Source organism: Lytechinus pictus, chromosome 5 (genome assembly GCF_037042905.1).
Source record: "Lytechinus pictus isolate F3 Inbred chromosome 5, Lp3.0, whole genome shotgun sequence".
NCBI lineage: Eukaryota > Metazoa > Echinodermata > Echinoidea > Temnopleuroida > Toxopneustidae > Lytechinus > Lytechinus pictus.
In genome coordinates, this window is record NC_087249.1 from 34,363,752 (window position 1) to 34,377,385 (window position 13,634).

At 35.4% G+C, this 13,634-nt stretch overlaps 1 protein-coding gene across 1 annotated transcript; it reads left to right on the top strand.

Annotated features, from left to right (window-relative positions):
• Window positions 1-1,699: 1,699 nt before the first annotated feature.
• LOC129262044 (extracellular matrix protein 3-like) lies at window positions 1,700-12,876 on the top strand. The gene is made up of 4 exons (XM_054900080.2): window positions 1,700-1,865; window positions 2,285-2,515; window positions 7,282-7,410; window positions 9,372-12,876. The coding sequence occupies exons 2-4, from the start codon at window positions 2,458-2,460 to the stop codon at window positions 9,665-9,667; spliced, it is 483 nt and encodes a 160-aa protein (XP_054756055.1). The 5' UTR covers window positions 1,700-1,865; window positions 2,285-2,457; the 3' UTR covers window positions 9,668-12,876.
• Window positions 12,877-13,634: the final 758 nt, after the last annotated feature.

Sequence of the window (13,634 nt, forward strand, 5' to 3'; positions counted from 1 at the left end):
CCTGACCATTACGTAACAATGTGTGTTAAGATCCATCTTAAACCAAATTGATGGGAAAGGCATTTATCTGATCTATATAAAGATTATTTTTAAGTAAAAGACGTATTATTTACAAGGAAGAAAAAAATAGATCATGGTAGTATAATTTACTTGGTAACTTATACCTGCTATATCTTTTACAACTATCTTTGAAGTTCCCACAATCTATTGTCTACAGTGTTGCAAGGAGAGATTTCAAGCAGTAGCCTAGGGACGGTCCATTGTATAATATATCAGTTATATAGATTCACCAAATGACCATAATCTACTTATAAATTGATTTATATGATATGGTTATATGATTTGTATCCATTCCACAAACAAGCAATTTCATCCCGCTTGTTTTGATATTCTTTAATTTGTACTCCGGTCCATTTTATTGGCTCCATATGGGCTCTTCTGTCATGACCCATCCGCAACGCACCGTAATGTAAACACAGAGTCGCCACTGAAATGCTTGAAATTGTGCCGGTCACTTCTACGGCCAGTCTTGGCATGGTGGCAGTGTTCATCTGTCCACTTAGCTGTCCAGTGAGGACTTGTCATCACTGTCTTGAGACAAGGGATAAACTTTGGGGAGAGAAATCAAATATGTTCAATTCCTCTTCAGTCTGTCTTCGCCGTAGGATGGGAGTTTTTGTGCTCCGGATAGCTTCCAGATGTACCTAGGTCAGTCGACCTTATTACTCTAGCTATCATTGTCATCAGTGGATCCCCTGCAAAAGACAGTAGTGAGAGGAGACAAATTGAAATTTTGCCCTTGGTATTGGGAAAGTTAGATGATAGATTTACAGAATCGTTGAAGGAATGCCTTCCAGAATAATTTTTAGTGGCTGGTATCTATCTTACAGTTTTTAATTATGGAAGATATCAAGGTACAATAGATTTTGTTCTGTTTTTTTTAACTTTTAAAAGACAGTGTGTAATTTCACAATGTGATTTTGACAATTAAGAAACTATGAACGTAATGTGAAATATTTTTCTCCATCAGGAATCCTATTTTCGAAGTGTGTTCCCAATTAATCTTGGCTGCCATTTAAAATAGGTAAAAGACAAGTGAAAAATAGTTGTATGCCTATCACAGACCTGATCTTTCTGTCGATTCCTAATTTTGATATTGATATTGAGTACAGATGAGGACTACTTCTGAATCCCCTTGTGGTTCCTAGTCCTTCATATCAGTTCCCTCCTTCCCTTAGCCTACCTGTCTACACCTAGACTAACAAGTTGTTACTGTAATTGAACTGACTGTGGTCTCAAGTCGAGCCGGTAATTGCTTACACTTGAACCTCTTTGAGACACAGTTTGACCCCGACTGGACACTAGAGGGGGTCAAGATGACCACCGGACTTGAGATGGACAGAATGACCTTAACCTAGGGGTGACCATCTATTTGTGGAGCTTCCTGAGCAATTTTCAAATTGTAAGGGACAGAAAAAAATGAACAACATTTGTTGCCTAATATCTATCAAACTTTTTGATATTTTTCTTTGCCAGATTCATGCTTAAGAAAATTATAGCTTCCTTTTTTTTAATTTTTATTTTGTTTCACAATTTCTTGCAATGTTTTAGAAGTGTTTTAAACATCAATTTTTTATTGATACTTGAATGACACTTCCTTGGTTTTTTTTCAAGACCATTTCAATAACCCTTCCTCTCATTGGTCAATCCCATTTCAGGAGGCAACACTCTACCCAATCAGCCATTCCGTCTGAACTGGTCATGGATCTCACTGGAGAGGGAGTACTACGAGGTGAATGAGACTGAGCGGTACCTCAACATCAAGCTCGTCCGACGTGGATACCTTGGAGAAACCTCATTTGTTGGTATGTTTAAATTAAGATTGATTTCTATAGATTTGATTTGTATTGGAAAATACAAATAACAAGAGTAGTATAACATACAGTACATCAGACACAAAGCATAAAACTCTGACGATTATTGATATTTTTTGCCTGCACCAGGGTTGTAGGTCTTTTGAGTCATCTGCCATTCATCCTAAAAGTTTGATGGTAAATTGCATTGTCAGAAAATATCAATTATTTGATAAATTAGTACATATATCCAAATAGTTGTATAGAACTGGTTTTAACGATACTGTGCCCAGTTTAAAAAATTGTATTCTAATACATGAGATTTATGAATGGTTTAAACAACTTAGAAAAAGAAAGTAACATAAGCATATTTTTTTTTGTTTCATTTGAATTTCCATAAAGTTCCATCATCTTGTATTTTATATCTACAGGCATCCAGACCGCTGATGGCACAGCCATTGCTGATGAAGATTTCCGTGGCAAGTCCGCCCGCCAGGTGCAGTTCAACCCAGGACAGACTGAAGGATTCTGGAGAGTCCGCATCCTCAACGACCGTCTCTATGAGCAAGCTGAGGTGTTTGAGATCATCCTCCACGATCCCGTGATGGGCGCCTTGGAATATCCCGACCGTGCTGTCGTCACCATCTTTGATGCAGAGGATGGTAAGTGGCAGTGGACATGGTGATGATGATGATGGGGATGATGATGATGATTACAATGATGATGACGATGATGATGACGATGATGATGGTGATGATGATGATGATGCTGATGATGATAATGATGGTGATGATGATGGTTATTAAGATTATGATGAAGATAAAGATGATGATGGTGATGATGATGATATTTATGATGGGTCTGACAGAAAGGAAGAGAACATGGAGGGGAAGGAAAAAAATAACTAAACATTAAAAGAAAGTTGATTTAAGTCATACATGCAGATAAAACCCTCATGGATGGAGAGTTTAACCATTTCTAAGAATGATAAAGGAATGATATGCCTCAGATAACAAATACAAGTTTGGAGCATCTTTCAGAGTAGTGTATGAGATTCATACTATACTGTAAGGATGACTGTAGATAGATGCAAATGAATGAACAAGTAGAGACTGGAGGCAGTTGCTTTTATGCAATCTTCAACATATTTACAAAAAGGCATCCATGCATTCTCTTACGTAAAAAAAACTGTTTGTAATTTATCTTGGTGCATTACTTTCAAAGGGGTAAACAATAATATACAGAAAATGGAAAGCCGTCCACATTTTGGCTTTTTGACTATGAAGTGTTTCAAATCCCATTTGGATAAGCTTCCCATTTTTGGCTTCCTGGGACAGTCCGTGCTAAGTCCTGTGATTTATGCAGCCTGAGCTGTCGGTCCAGTGTAAAGTCAAGAGTCAGATAGGATTAAAACCATGCAAATGCAGCTGAAAAGCGGTAGAGCATTATGAGTGATGAATCAACAGATTTTGGAAGAAAAATTGGTGAATATTGTTAAAGAGTGAAAGTGCTGTGGCCTTCTGGATGAGAGGATTGAGGGAGGCATATCGAAAAGTTGAAGGGGGGGGGTAGGTTTGGTTGATAGGGGGTTGAAACTCAATTCAAACAGATATAAGGGCCTATCGAAAGCAAAGCTGTAAGATATCGTTTTTTTACATCTGCCATTTAAAGGTGACGTCATAAAAGTACTGTAGGCTCAGGGGAAAATATTGATCTCTATAAATGACTTAAAATTAATTGTGTTAACTCGGTTTATAATCTAAATAGCCTGGCATTCAAGTTTCTTTGAATAAAAAAGCAATCAATGATATCTAGACTTCTTCAATAGCTTCATTTCTTAATCAACCAGCAGATAATGGATGTTGGGGTGGGGATGCACTTAATACTAAACCCACTATAAGCCATTTTTATTTAACCATGGACAAAGGGGGCTCAGAATAGAAGAGGGCCATTATTTCATGCTTGGGGAACCCACAAAAGAGGAGTTCTGGACCTTCTTTGAGGTTCTTGGTCAGAAGAAGACAATCCAAATCCCAGCCTGGAGGAGGTAATTGATTACTATTAAAATAGACCATCGTTTTCAATAGGGGGTGGGTGGAAAGAATTTAAGGAAAAAGAATTGATCTGTTGGTGCTCTTGTGGGTGCAGGGATAGTGAGCCTGATTCTGGAAAAAGCACCCCTTCTTTGGTCCTGATGAGCAGGTGAAAGGGAAATTTTAAGAGGAATTCATTGCATCATTGGAAGTATTGATGGTGGTAATGACTTTCTTAAGAGATAGAGTTTGGTGTATTGTGGGCCGAATGAATGGTAGAGGATATTGAGAGGAGTGACGGTGGATGGTTATAGTAATGGGTGGTGGTGCTGGTGCTGGTATTTAAAAAGTATGAAATTAAGAATAAACAAGGGGAATGTTCAAAAGCAGAATCCTCTAGTTCGAGATGCTACAAAGAAACAGCTACATCATGACTGCTTGGGGAACACGAAGAGTAGATTCAGGGCAGAAACTGTTCTAATTTCTGTACTGACCTAAAAATTATGAATGCAGAACATATTTCTCAATGATACACTGTTTTTTTTTATTTCAATATGTCTGGCAAATAGAAATCCGATAGCTTGGATGGCTGCTATAATAACATCTCGAAAATTATGAGTCCATTGGGAAATCAAAAAAGGATAAAGAGTGGAGACGAATCAAAAGTCTCTTTCTGTTTTAGGGGTTCAATGCCCTAATACTTTTTTCAGTGAAGAGACAGTGAAAAGAGAAATGGGGTAGAAATGAATAGAAAGTGTGTTAAATGTTTTATGTTCATGTTCTGATGAGGAGAAAATAAAGAACATGATCATAATGTTAAGGTAGAATGTCCCCCAAGATGATGCTTGTCAAAAATATTTTTGAAAGGGAAGGGGTCTGTTGTAGAGAAAATTGGATGCCAGCTGTTATAACCTAAAACAATATTTGTTGAGAATATGATTGTTGAAAGAAGAACATTAACGGAAAGTAGTAATATTTCCTACTTAGTTAAAGTATGAGTTCAAGAACCCGCTTCTTACATAGAGTTTGGATGTAGAATTTCTTGTATTGATAAATTTAAATAAACAAAATAGGATGAAGAGAAATATGCTAGGAATGTCTACATTTATTTTTATGGTCCAATGTTTTTTCTCTGGCTTTCTCCAACTGAAAAGATTTAATTCTTGATATTTTTTAGTCAAAACCTTTTGCTGATCTAAACCATGAAATGAGAAAGAAGATTTATGAGTAATTAGGATGTAGTGATCACCTTATTTGAGCCTTGTAATCTAAATTCTTTATTTGAAGAAGCCAATGAATATAGTGCCTAGGTGTTCAATTCCCTTCAAGGTTTACAAATTGAGATAAGTGTGTTGATTTTAAAGACTTCCAACCTTGCTTCATTAAAAATGTAGGAATTGAAAATTTCTAAGTTGCTTAATTCTACTTTTGTTATTTGGATGATGATACCATAGTCGTGATAAATCGAGAGTCAATCGCAGATTATCAGATTTAAGAGGTCAGATGGTGGTTTTCTAGTAAAATTAAATGAAGAAAAGAAGTCAAAATGATACCGAAGGTAATAAACAAACTCTTGGTTAATGGACGAAAGATCTATTTATAGGTCTGTAAGGAAAACTTAGCAACCAAAAGGTAGGGAGACCATCTCTGGATTCATCATGCACAGTTATTCTTGTACTTAGTGACACCCCGCTGTTACTCAACTGAAAGTGCCCCTATTTATCTTGACCCTCTTTCGCAGTCCCCTTTTCAACTTTTTTTGAGTAGCTTACCATCCCATCTTACAAAAATTTTGCTAAATTCTCACGTCCCAAAATAATTATGGAGTGATTTGATATGACCAGTCGACAAGTGATGCTCTTGTCTGTTCAAGAATTGGAGATAATCACACAAAAATCATCAAGGATCTATCCAAGAGGTTACAAGTTGACTTCTTATTGCTGAAATGGGATATCCAGTCCTGCATAATAGTTACGAGGGCTGATAAGTTAAGTGTAGGACATTACAAACTCAAACGCCTGTCTGAACATTTTCATTTGGAATCTGAGTTGGTGTTATAACCCCTTCTTGGTCCTATTTGAAAGTGATATTGGAATAGAGAGTGGAAAAGTCATTGAAAGTATAGAGTAAGGTTGCTGGCCTGGGAATATACCTTGGAATAAAAAACAGAATTTTTAGGTGGGGTGCAATATCTGTATGATTGCAGCGTATCCATTCAAGAAAGAATAATACTGGGTTTTGATTTAATGTATTTATTTTCTTCATATTATTTTTTGTATTTTTCCAAATCTGATTTAAAATGTACTCATAAATTGATATGTGAAATGCAGTAGTAAGTTTTATCTGCTGTGCATTAAAAAAAAAATCTTTTTGAACTTTGTGCTAGATCCAAACAATTTCAATATTTTATTGATAAATCATCCTTGAAGTACCGGTAGCAATTAGGGGTGTACAGTTCAGCTGTACTATCAAAAGAAAAGTTCAAGCTGAATGTTGCACTTCATAATGAAGAACATTTTTGACTGAACATTAGACATTCAGAGGTGTTGGTATGGTGTCTTGGAAACATTTTTTTCTTGTATGATCCAGGTTAATATTGATGACCGTGAACACGTGGGTGAATATTGTTTGTTCAATTCCACCATTGTGACTACTGACTTCACCAGAGTGAAACAGAATGTATAAGCAATATCATGGATGATAGCAAAATCAGTCAAGTTTAACCATTTGAAAAACATTTTTTTGGCCCTTCAGTGGATTCATTGAATTTCAATTTCACTAGTGAAGTATAAAGAAGACTGATTAAAACTAGTTTTTAAATAAATTTATGTGAATATCATGACTGAACCAACAATTACCAAATACTAAATATGTGGCTTTTCTTCATTGGGGTTGAATGCTTTCTCAAAGATAATATGAATGGACAAATATGAATGGACAAATATGAATGGACAGCTATTTCTGAATAAACTCAAATTTGCCTTATGGTTTGCTATGCATACAGAAAAAAAAAAAAAAACTTAAATCATTGTTAAATTTGTTCTGGGAAATGTCAAAGTCTAGAGATCTGGGCTAAAGATGTAAGCAAGCTGTAGTAAGAAAATGACTCAAAGTTTGTGAATGTAATGGTGAGTAGAAAAGTGTTAGTTGTGGTAGTGGTAACGATAGTAATGATGATGAATATGAATGTAATGATGATTGCAATAATGCCATCAAGTATCTGTAGTGGTGATGATGCGTTGATGTTGACAATAATGTGAGATTTGTTATAAGGTGTTCATTCTATTGACAAAAGTTGGACATAACCAACGTTTTTTTTTAGGATTTGTCATTTTTTAAAGAAAGGCTCTAGGATTGCTTTTAGATAATTCTTGTATCATTTCTTGTCTTTTCAGAATCTGGTGTATTTATCGACCTCCCTGACAACTACGTGATCGAAGAAGACATTGGAGAGTTCCTTGTTCCTATTAGGCGTACTGGAGATCTCTCACAAGAACTCATGGCCAGCTGCTCTACCATGCCAGGTAAAAAAAAAAGAAAAAAAAGAAAACTAATTGAAATTGATCAATAAATATTAATCAAAGAACATGTTACTGTCATTTTATTATAATTTAGATACCCAAAGTAGAAAACAGTCATAATCAGTAGGGTTCTGGTGAATAATAGATATCAAAGTCTTGCACCCAAAAGGACCTTAAGTTAATCTTGAATGCATAAAAGTTAGTCATGTAAGCATGAGTTAGTCACATAGGCAGAAAAGACAGTCACGGGGGCATACTATATCAGCTTATGGTTGTATAAAATGGGAGGAAACATTAGATGGAGATGAAGAAGGTTGTTTAAAGTAGGGCAGATTGCAGTCATTTCATCATTGTATTAGTGACCGATGTGACACTTCATTATCAAATGGTCTGGGATGGATGCGGATTCTCTTAAAAAAACCTTTGTGTAGGTGAATTTTTTATTTAAATGGTTGGTCTGTGCTTTTTCATCTAAAATTTATTGGGGTTCATGAAATAGTCATCCAGAAAAAGAAATATGTGTCATTAAAAGTAGCTTTTCATTTATAATCCCATTACTCAAGCTGCTATTGTTCAGTGTGGCAGTACTTCAAAGGCACAGTGTGCTTATTCATATACCCCCAGTATGGAACCCGTTTTATTGCCGAGGAATAAAAGGCTAGGATAAGCAGAGTGAAAATAGAATAATACAGAGTAGAATGTTGGAAGATATTGATGCAGTATTTTCGGCTCCTATCACATTCCTACGGCTTCAGTTAAATGATAGCAAGCCCCACTCTATTGTTTTGGGAGCAAGCATTTTTTTCTCTCCGTGGTCCATGTCTGGAAGACTTCAATATGCCCACTCAACCGGTACCTTTAAGAAGTCATTCACCCTGGCTATTTCTATAGGGATGAATCTTAAAAACTTTTCTATTGCATCACAATCTTATCTTAGCTTGCATTAAATCAAACTTTACTACAAACCCACTTTTATTCCCAGAACCGATAAAAGGGTACTGTAATCACCCCCTAAAGAACTCCCAAATTCTGTTTGGACCTCAAAGCAATCGCCTAATATAAACTTCCCCAAACAAGTCAATATTTCTCCTAAATATCTTTAAAGTAAATTCTAAGGTATATTGATTATGTATATTGTTCTGAAAATCAATGAATTAGAGGGTTAAACTGATGTTTATGTCGACCACTTGTTTGTGTTACAAAGCTTTAAATCCAGAAAGATCCAAATCAATAGCATTCTTAATTCATTTCTTCTAACTCAGAAGATATTTAGTTAGGCAGTCACAAAACAAATAAAAACCCATTTGCTAATCAATCATATTATCGTGTCGAACTTGAAATCAATATATTTACAAGATTAAATTCTGTCTGAGAGGAGCTTATCTCATTTTGTCCCAAACATTGGTCATCAAATTTTATCTCCCCCAAATGACCACCATTTTCTTGTTCATTGAACAAGTAATTGACTTCTCATCCTATTCCTATTAAAAATGTATTGATCTTTTAAAGATGGGGGCTGAGAACAGCCAATAGTTTGGTGACGGCCGGGTTGGCCTCCAAAATCAAATGTCAAAGACTGAAAAGCAACTATACTTGTGTGATTTTGATTGATATTATTGGAAACATTTGATTCATATGTTCATATGAGACAAAAAAAAGCATTTCAATAGAATAATGCCATGAGAAGAAAAAATCTTTTGAGTTTCATACCTATTTAATTGTAGCTTTAGATGTAGTGAAATCTGAAGAAAATGGTGCAAATTGTTTGATACCATTCTCCTCACAACATGCACAAAAACTGAAGCAAAGATCACCTCAAGAGAAAATAATTGGAGGAAAAGCTCAGGAGATATAAGGATTAAATTGAGTCCCACTCTTTTGGTTGCCATTTTGCTTCTTGGACTTGGTGAATACCAACAAATAAATGATAATATAATTCTTTTTCTTCCTTTTCATGATGACAGGCTCTGCTACCGGATCTGACCCATCACCAGTCCTCTCATTCTCTGACTACATCAGCCGTATGGAGGAGGACCCAGACAACATGGTAGCCTTCGACAAGGGAGAAGACCTTGCCTACTGCCGTATCCTCATCATTGACGACTCCCTCTACGAAGAGGATGAGACCTTCCAAGTCAAACTCAGCAACCCAATGGGTGGCAGGATTGGAAACCCCTCAGCAATCAATGTTATCATTGCTGGCGATACCGATGATGGTAAGTATCTGTATGGAAAACACACCTACTTCGTAGAGTATTGACAATCAAAAGAAACTTTGATTTAATGAAGACAAATAAAAGAGAAATGACGACATTAAGAATGTGCACTTAGAACAAAAGCACAAAATATCTGAGCAACAGATTCAATGACAGATGATTACCTTTTATCAAGAAAAATCAACATATAGCTACTATAAAACGAACACCTTTCCACAATTTCCTGTTATTCTTCACTTAAAAATTAAGATTATATGCTCATATTTATCAAATTTTCTTATGCACACTACATGGAATAACCTGTTTGCAACAATGAAAGGAGGGATTTTCCAAGTTTGAAATCTTCATTCTTCTGATGGGATATCATTCCATAGTGACAGGATGAAAGGCTTTACCTTAATGTTGAAAGATCTCGTTTGATCATGAGAAGTGATTTTAGGGAGAAAACTATGAAAACATGGGCTGCGTTCAGAGGGCAATCTCCGACTTCCAACCTGGTTCCAAAATGAAGACCAGGCGCACATTATGTATTGGATCCTGACTCGCCATGACAACATAACACAATCCACATGTTAGGAAACAACATTCATGTTGTGTGGAGGCCCTCGTGTGTCACGATTCCACCAACGGCAACCTGCAAGGCTCAATGTGGGGTTGTCAAAATATGAGTCGGCCACCGCTCATGACGCAGGATAGGGATAATTAGACTAACGCGCTCACAGCAATATAGGTCCGTGAGGACATCTTTATAGGGGCTGTGCAACATAAGGGTTCCAACTTATTCACACGTTTATTATCTTCCTCATATTAGTTATGATATATCCCATGAATCACATACATGTACAGCCATGTATATACAATAGGAATGACACATTGTGATTTGCCCCTTTTTGGATACAAGGATAAAGTCAAGTCAAATATTCATTAATTATAACTTTTTGTTCATTAAAGTCAATATAGAACAACTGCATAATGACAATGAGTAATCTATGATGTTAAACATACCATCAAATTCAGATTAAAGTTCACAAGTTATTGAAGTTCAAATAAAACAAAGACAAATTCAAAATTAATACAAGTACATTAAAAAAATCATGTAGGACTAAGTTTTTGACTGAGGAAAAAGTAGGATTAAGAAATAAGAAGTTTGATATCTGTAATAGGCCAGAGTAAAAAAAGAAAAAAATACATCCACATGTCTGAAATTTCAAAAAATTTACAGTTTATGGATGTCAACACTTTGATGTGGCAGATGACAATTATTATCCATTGCTGAATTCTTTGAATTCAAGTAAGTTTTACAAAAAACAAATTGGAACTGATTAATTTCACATGTAGGAGTACACATACCCTTGACATTGTTTTTCTTGTTACAAATTATTCTTTTAAAATAGGTTAAAGGTGATTGAAAGATTTAAACACGTTGGTCAAATACAGCATCCCCCTGACACTCACCTAATAATAGAAAAAGTGTTTCTAATTTGGGCTTTATGACAGAGAAGGGAATTCAGTGTGAGGGATAATCTGTTGCCGCTGGTGACCCCTTAATGCTTCCCCCATCAGAAAGCCATTGTTATTCCCTTCTATCAATCCTGTGGATATTTCCATATATTTCATGGCCGGCCACAGGTCTAGCCTATACTATTGCCCCTTCCCCTGTAATGGCATTGGAAGTTGCAGTTGAGTGACCTGTAGTTGCAGGAAACAGAAGTGTGACATCAAAAAGTTTTGCCCTACAAGTTATATAGGATCAATTTACATGACTCATGAAAATGAATTTTAAAAATGTCCCCTGAATACAAATAATTATATTTTCTCACCAATCATGATATCAAATTATTGGTTTATGAAAGGTGATCGGCTGATTGTAATTTCGTTCATTATTTAAATAAGCTAATCATATAAAACTTGCCTGAAATGAATCATTTATGAGTCCTCACAAGTCAAATTGCTGTAATAGGAAACTGCTGGGTGATGTTCATTCTCTCTAAGAAAGTTGTCAGACTGACATGGAATAGGAGACCAGAATATTAAAAAAAATGGAAGTCACATTCCTTTCAAGCTTTATATGACAGAAAATACTGCTGGTAAAGAATTTGGAGTTTCCTAATCATTTTGTAAAGTAATAATACCAAGCAGCTATATTACAAAAAATGTTGGGATACCAACTCTAATTAAACAGGATCATGAAATAACTGTAAAACGGGCCTACCTAACCAAAATACCAATCACTTCAGTCTTACTCCCTGAAAAAATACACTTCCTTCAAGAAGATAAATATCAAGCATATTCAGTCCTTTAAAAGGAATAATACTTCGAACAAAAGGTCCATTTATACAACACTCTAGAAACACTTTCTGCATTGACTTGGTCTATAATAACACACATGCTTTCTCCTCCAATGCTAACCCACAAATCTATCATCAGAACCAGCTCTGTTTATTGCCCAAAGAACATGAACTCCCATACCTCTCCTCATTGTTTATTTTCATGCTGTCTCTTCAGTTAATGGGCCAGACACCCTACCTGCCTTTATTGCTGGAGCCCCTCCGGTCATTCTTAAGGTGAAAGGTCATCGAAGGTCATTTGGTAGCTCTACATTCCCACTTGGGTTCAGAAACATAAGGAATGGCATGATATATATCTCCAAAATAAGCAATTCGATTTTATAAGATGTTGAGATGTGAATTATACTTTCAAATGAACTTTTTCCAAAACAGGCCTTCCTTCGTTTTTTTTAAAAGTTCCTGATTTTCTGATTTATTTGAAATGATCACAGGTTAAAACAATTTGAAAATGCACAATATTATTGTGATTAAATTGGTAATCATAACAATTCTAATGAGTAGGTCTTATTAGGTACATTGGGTTAGTATTTTAGTGTTTACAAATCAATTGAATTTACAGATAAGTTGCTTTTGCACAAATTTCTATTCACAAGCAAGAAAATAAATCAGCACACTGTTATTTTGACACTTTGTTCATTCATTATTTGTACAATTATCATCACAACTACACAAATAGCTGATCTTTGTTTTTGCTTCCCAAATAACATCGCTTGTCGTGATGAAAACCTTCCTGTCAGCTTCCCGATAAAAGTCTGCATCAGCCGGTTGCTTGCCGGTGATGACTGCATGAATAACAAGCGCAAGATATCCACATAGCATTGTAGAGAGATGAAAAGATAGAAGAATGAAAAAAAAATACTAAGGGAAAAGGCACGTGAGCGAAAGCTACCAATCTGCTAGAGGTCAAAAGGAGAAGAAAAAAAAATTAAAGTGGTCAATAGTCGAAACATCCTTGTGCATTTCCCCTCCTGAAATTACCCCGTTAATTCAAGGTGAATTTGTTTAAGTTGGAGAGTTAATGAATAGATGAAAGGTATCGTTTGTATTTTGCCTTTCCTATTTCAAAATTAAAGCACTGAATTGCAGGAAGCAATAATATTTTCTTTTCAGCTTCTGCAGGTTTCTCTTGCAGGCTTGAAAAGAAAAATATTCAATAAAATCAGATTTATGAGTTGTGCTTCTTTGTAGAGAAAAAAAATCAAATCACCATTAAGCTTAAAATAACTTAGAGTACAGATAACTATGATAGGTTTTAATTTATTTGTTCTTGGGTTAAGGACTTTATATATGAATCATGAATGTTTAAGTGATTGATGAAGCCATTTCTACTACTGGTCAATCAACTTTATATCTGAAATTCACATCAGAGAACCAATCACCCTACATTTGCCAGACATGTCATGGTGAAACTGGTTTGAAAAAGTATGAAGAAATAGAATCACTTTTATGTTGTAAGAATTAATCATAAACACGAGTTGAGCTGGTGCATCATATTTATTCAGATTTTAAAATTTGCTTCCTGTAAAGGATAAACAGTACCAGGGATCTTTGAAAATTAATGGAAGACAAAGTTAAATTTAATTTCTTTAAAAAAACAGACAAGCCATGCATTGATTAAAAGAAAAAAATGAAGACTAACTGTAAGAAGATACGGTAGCAAAAT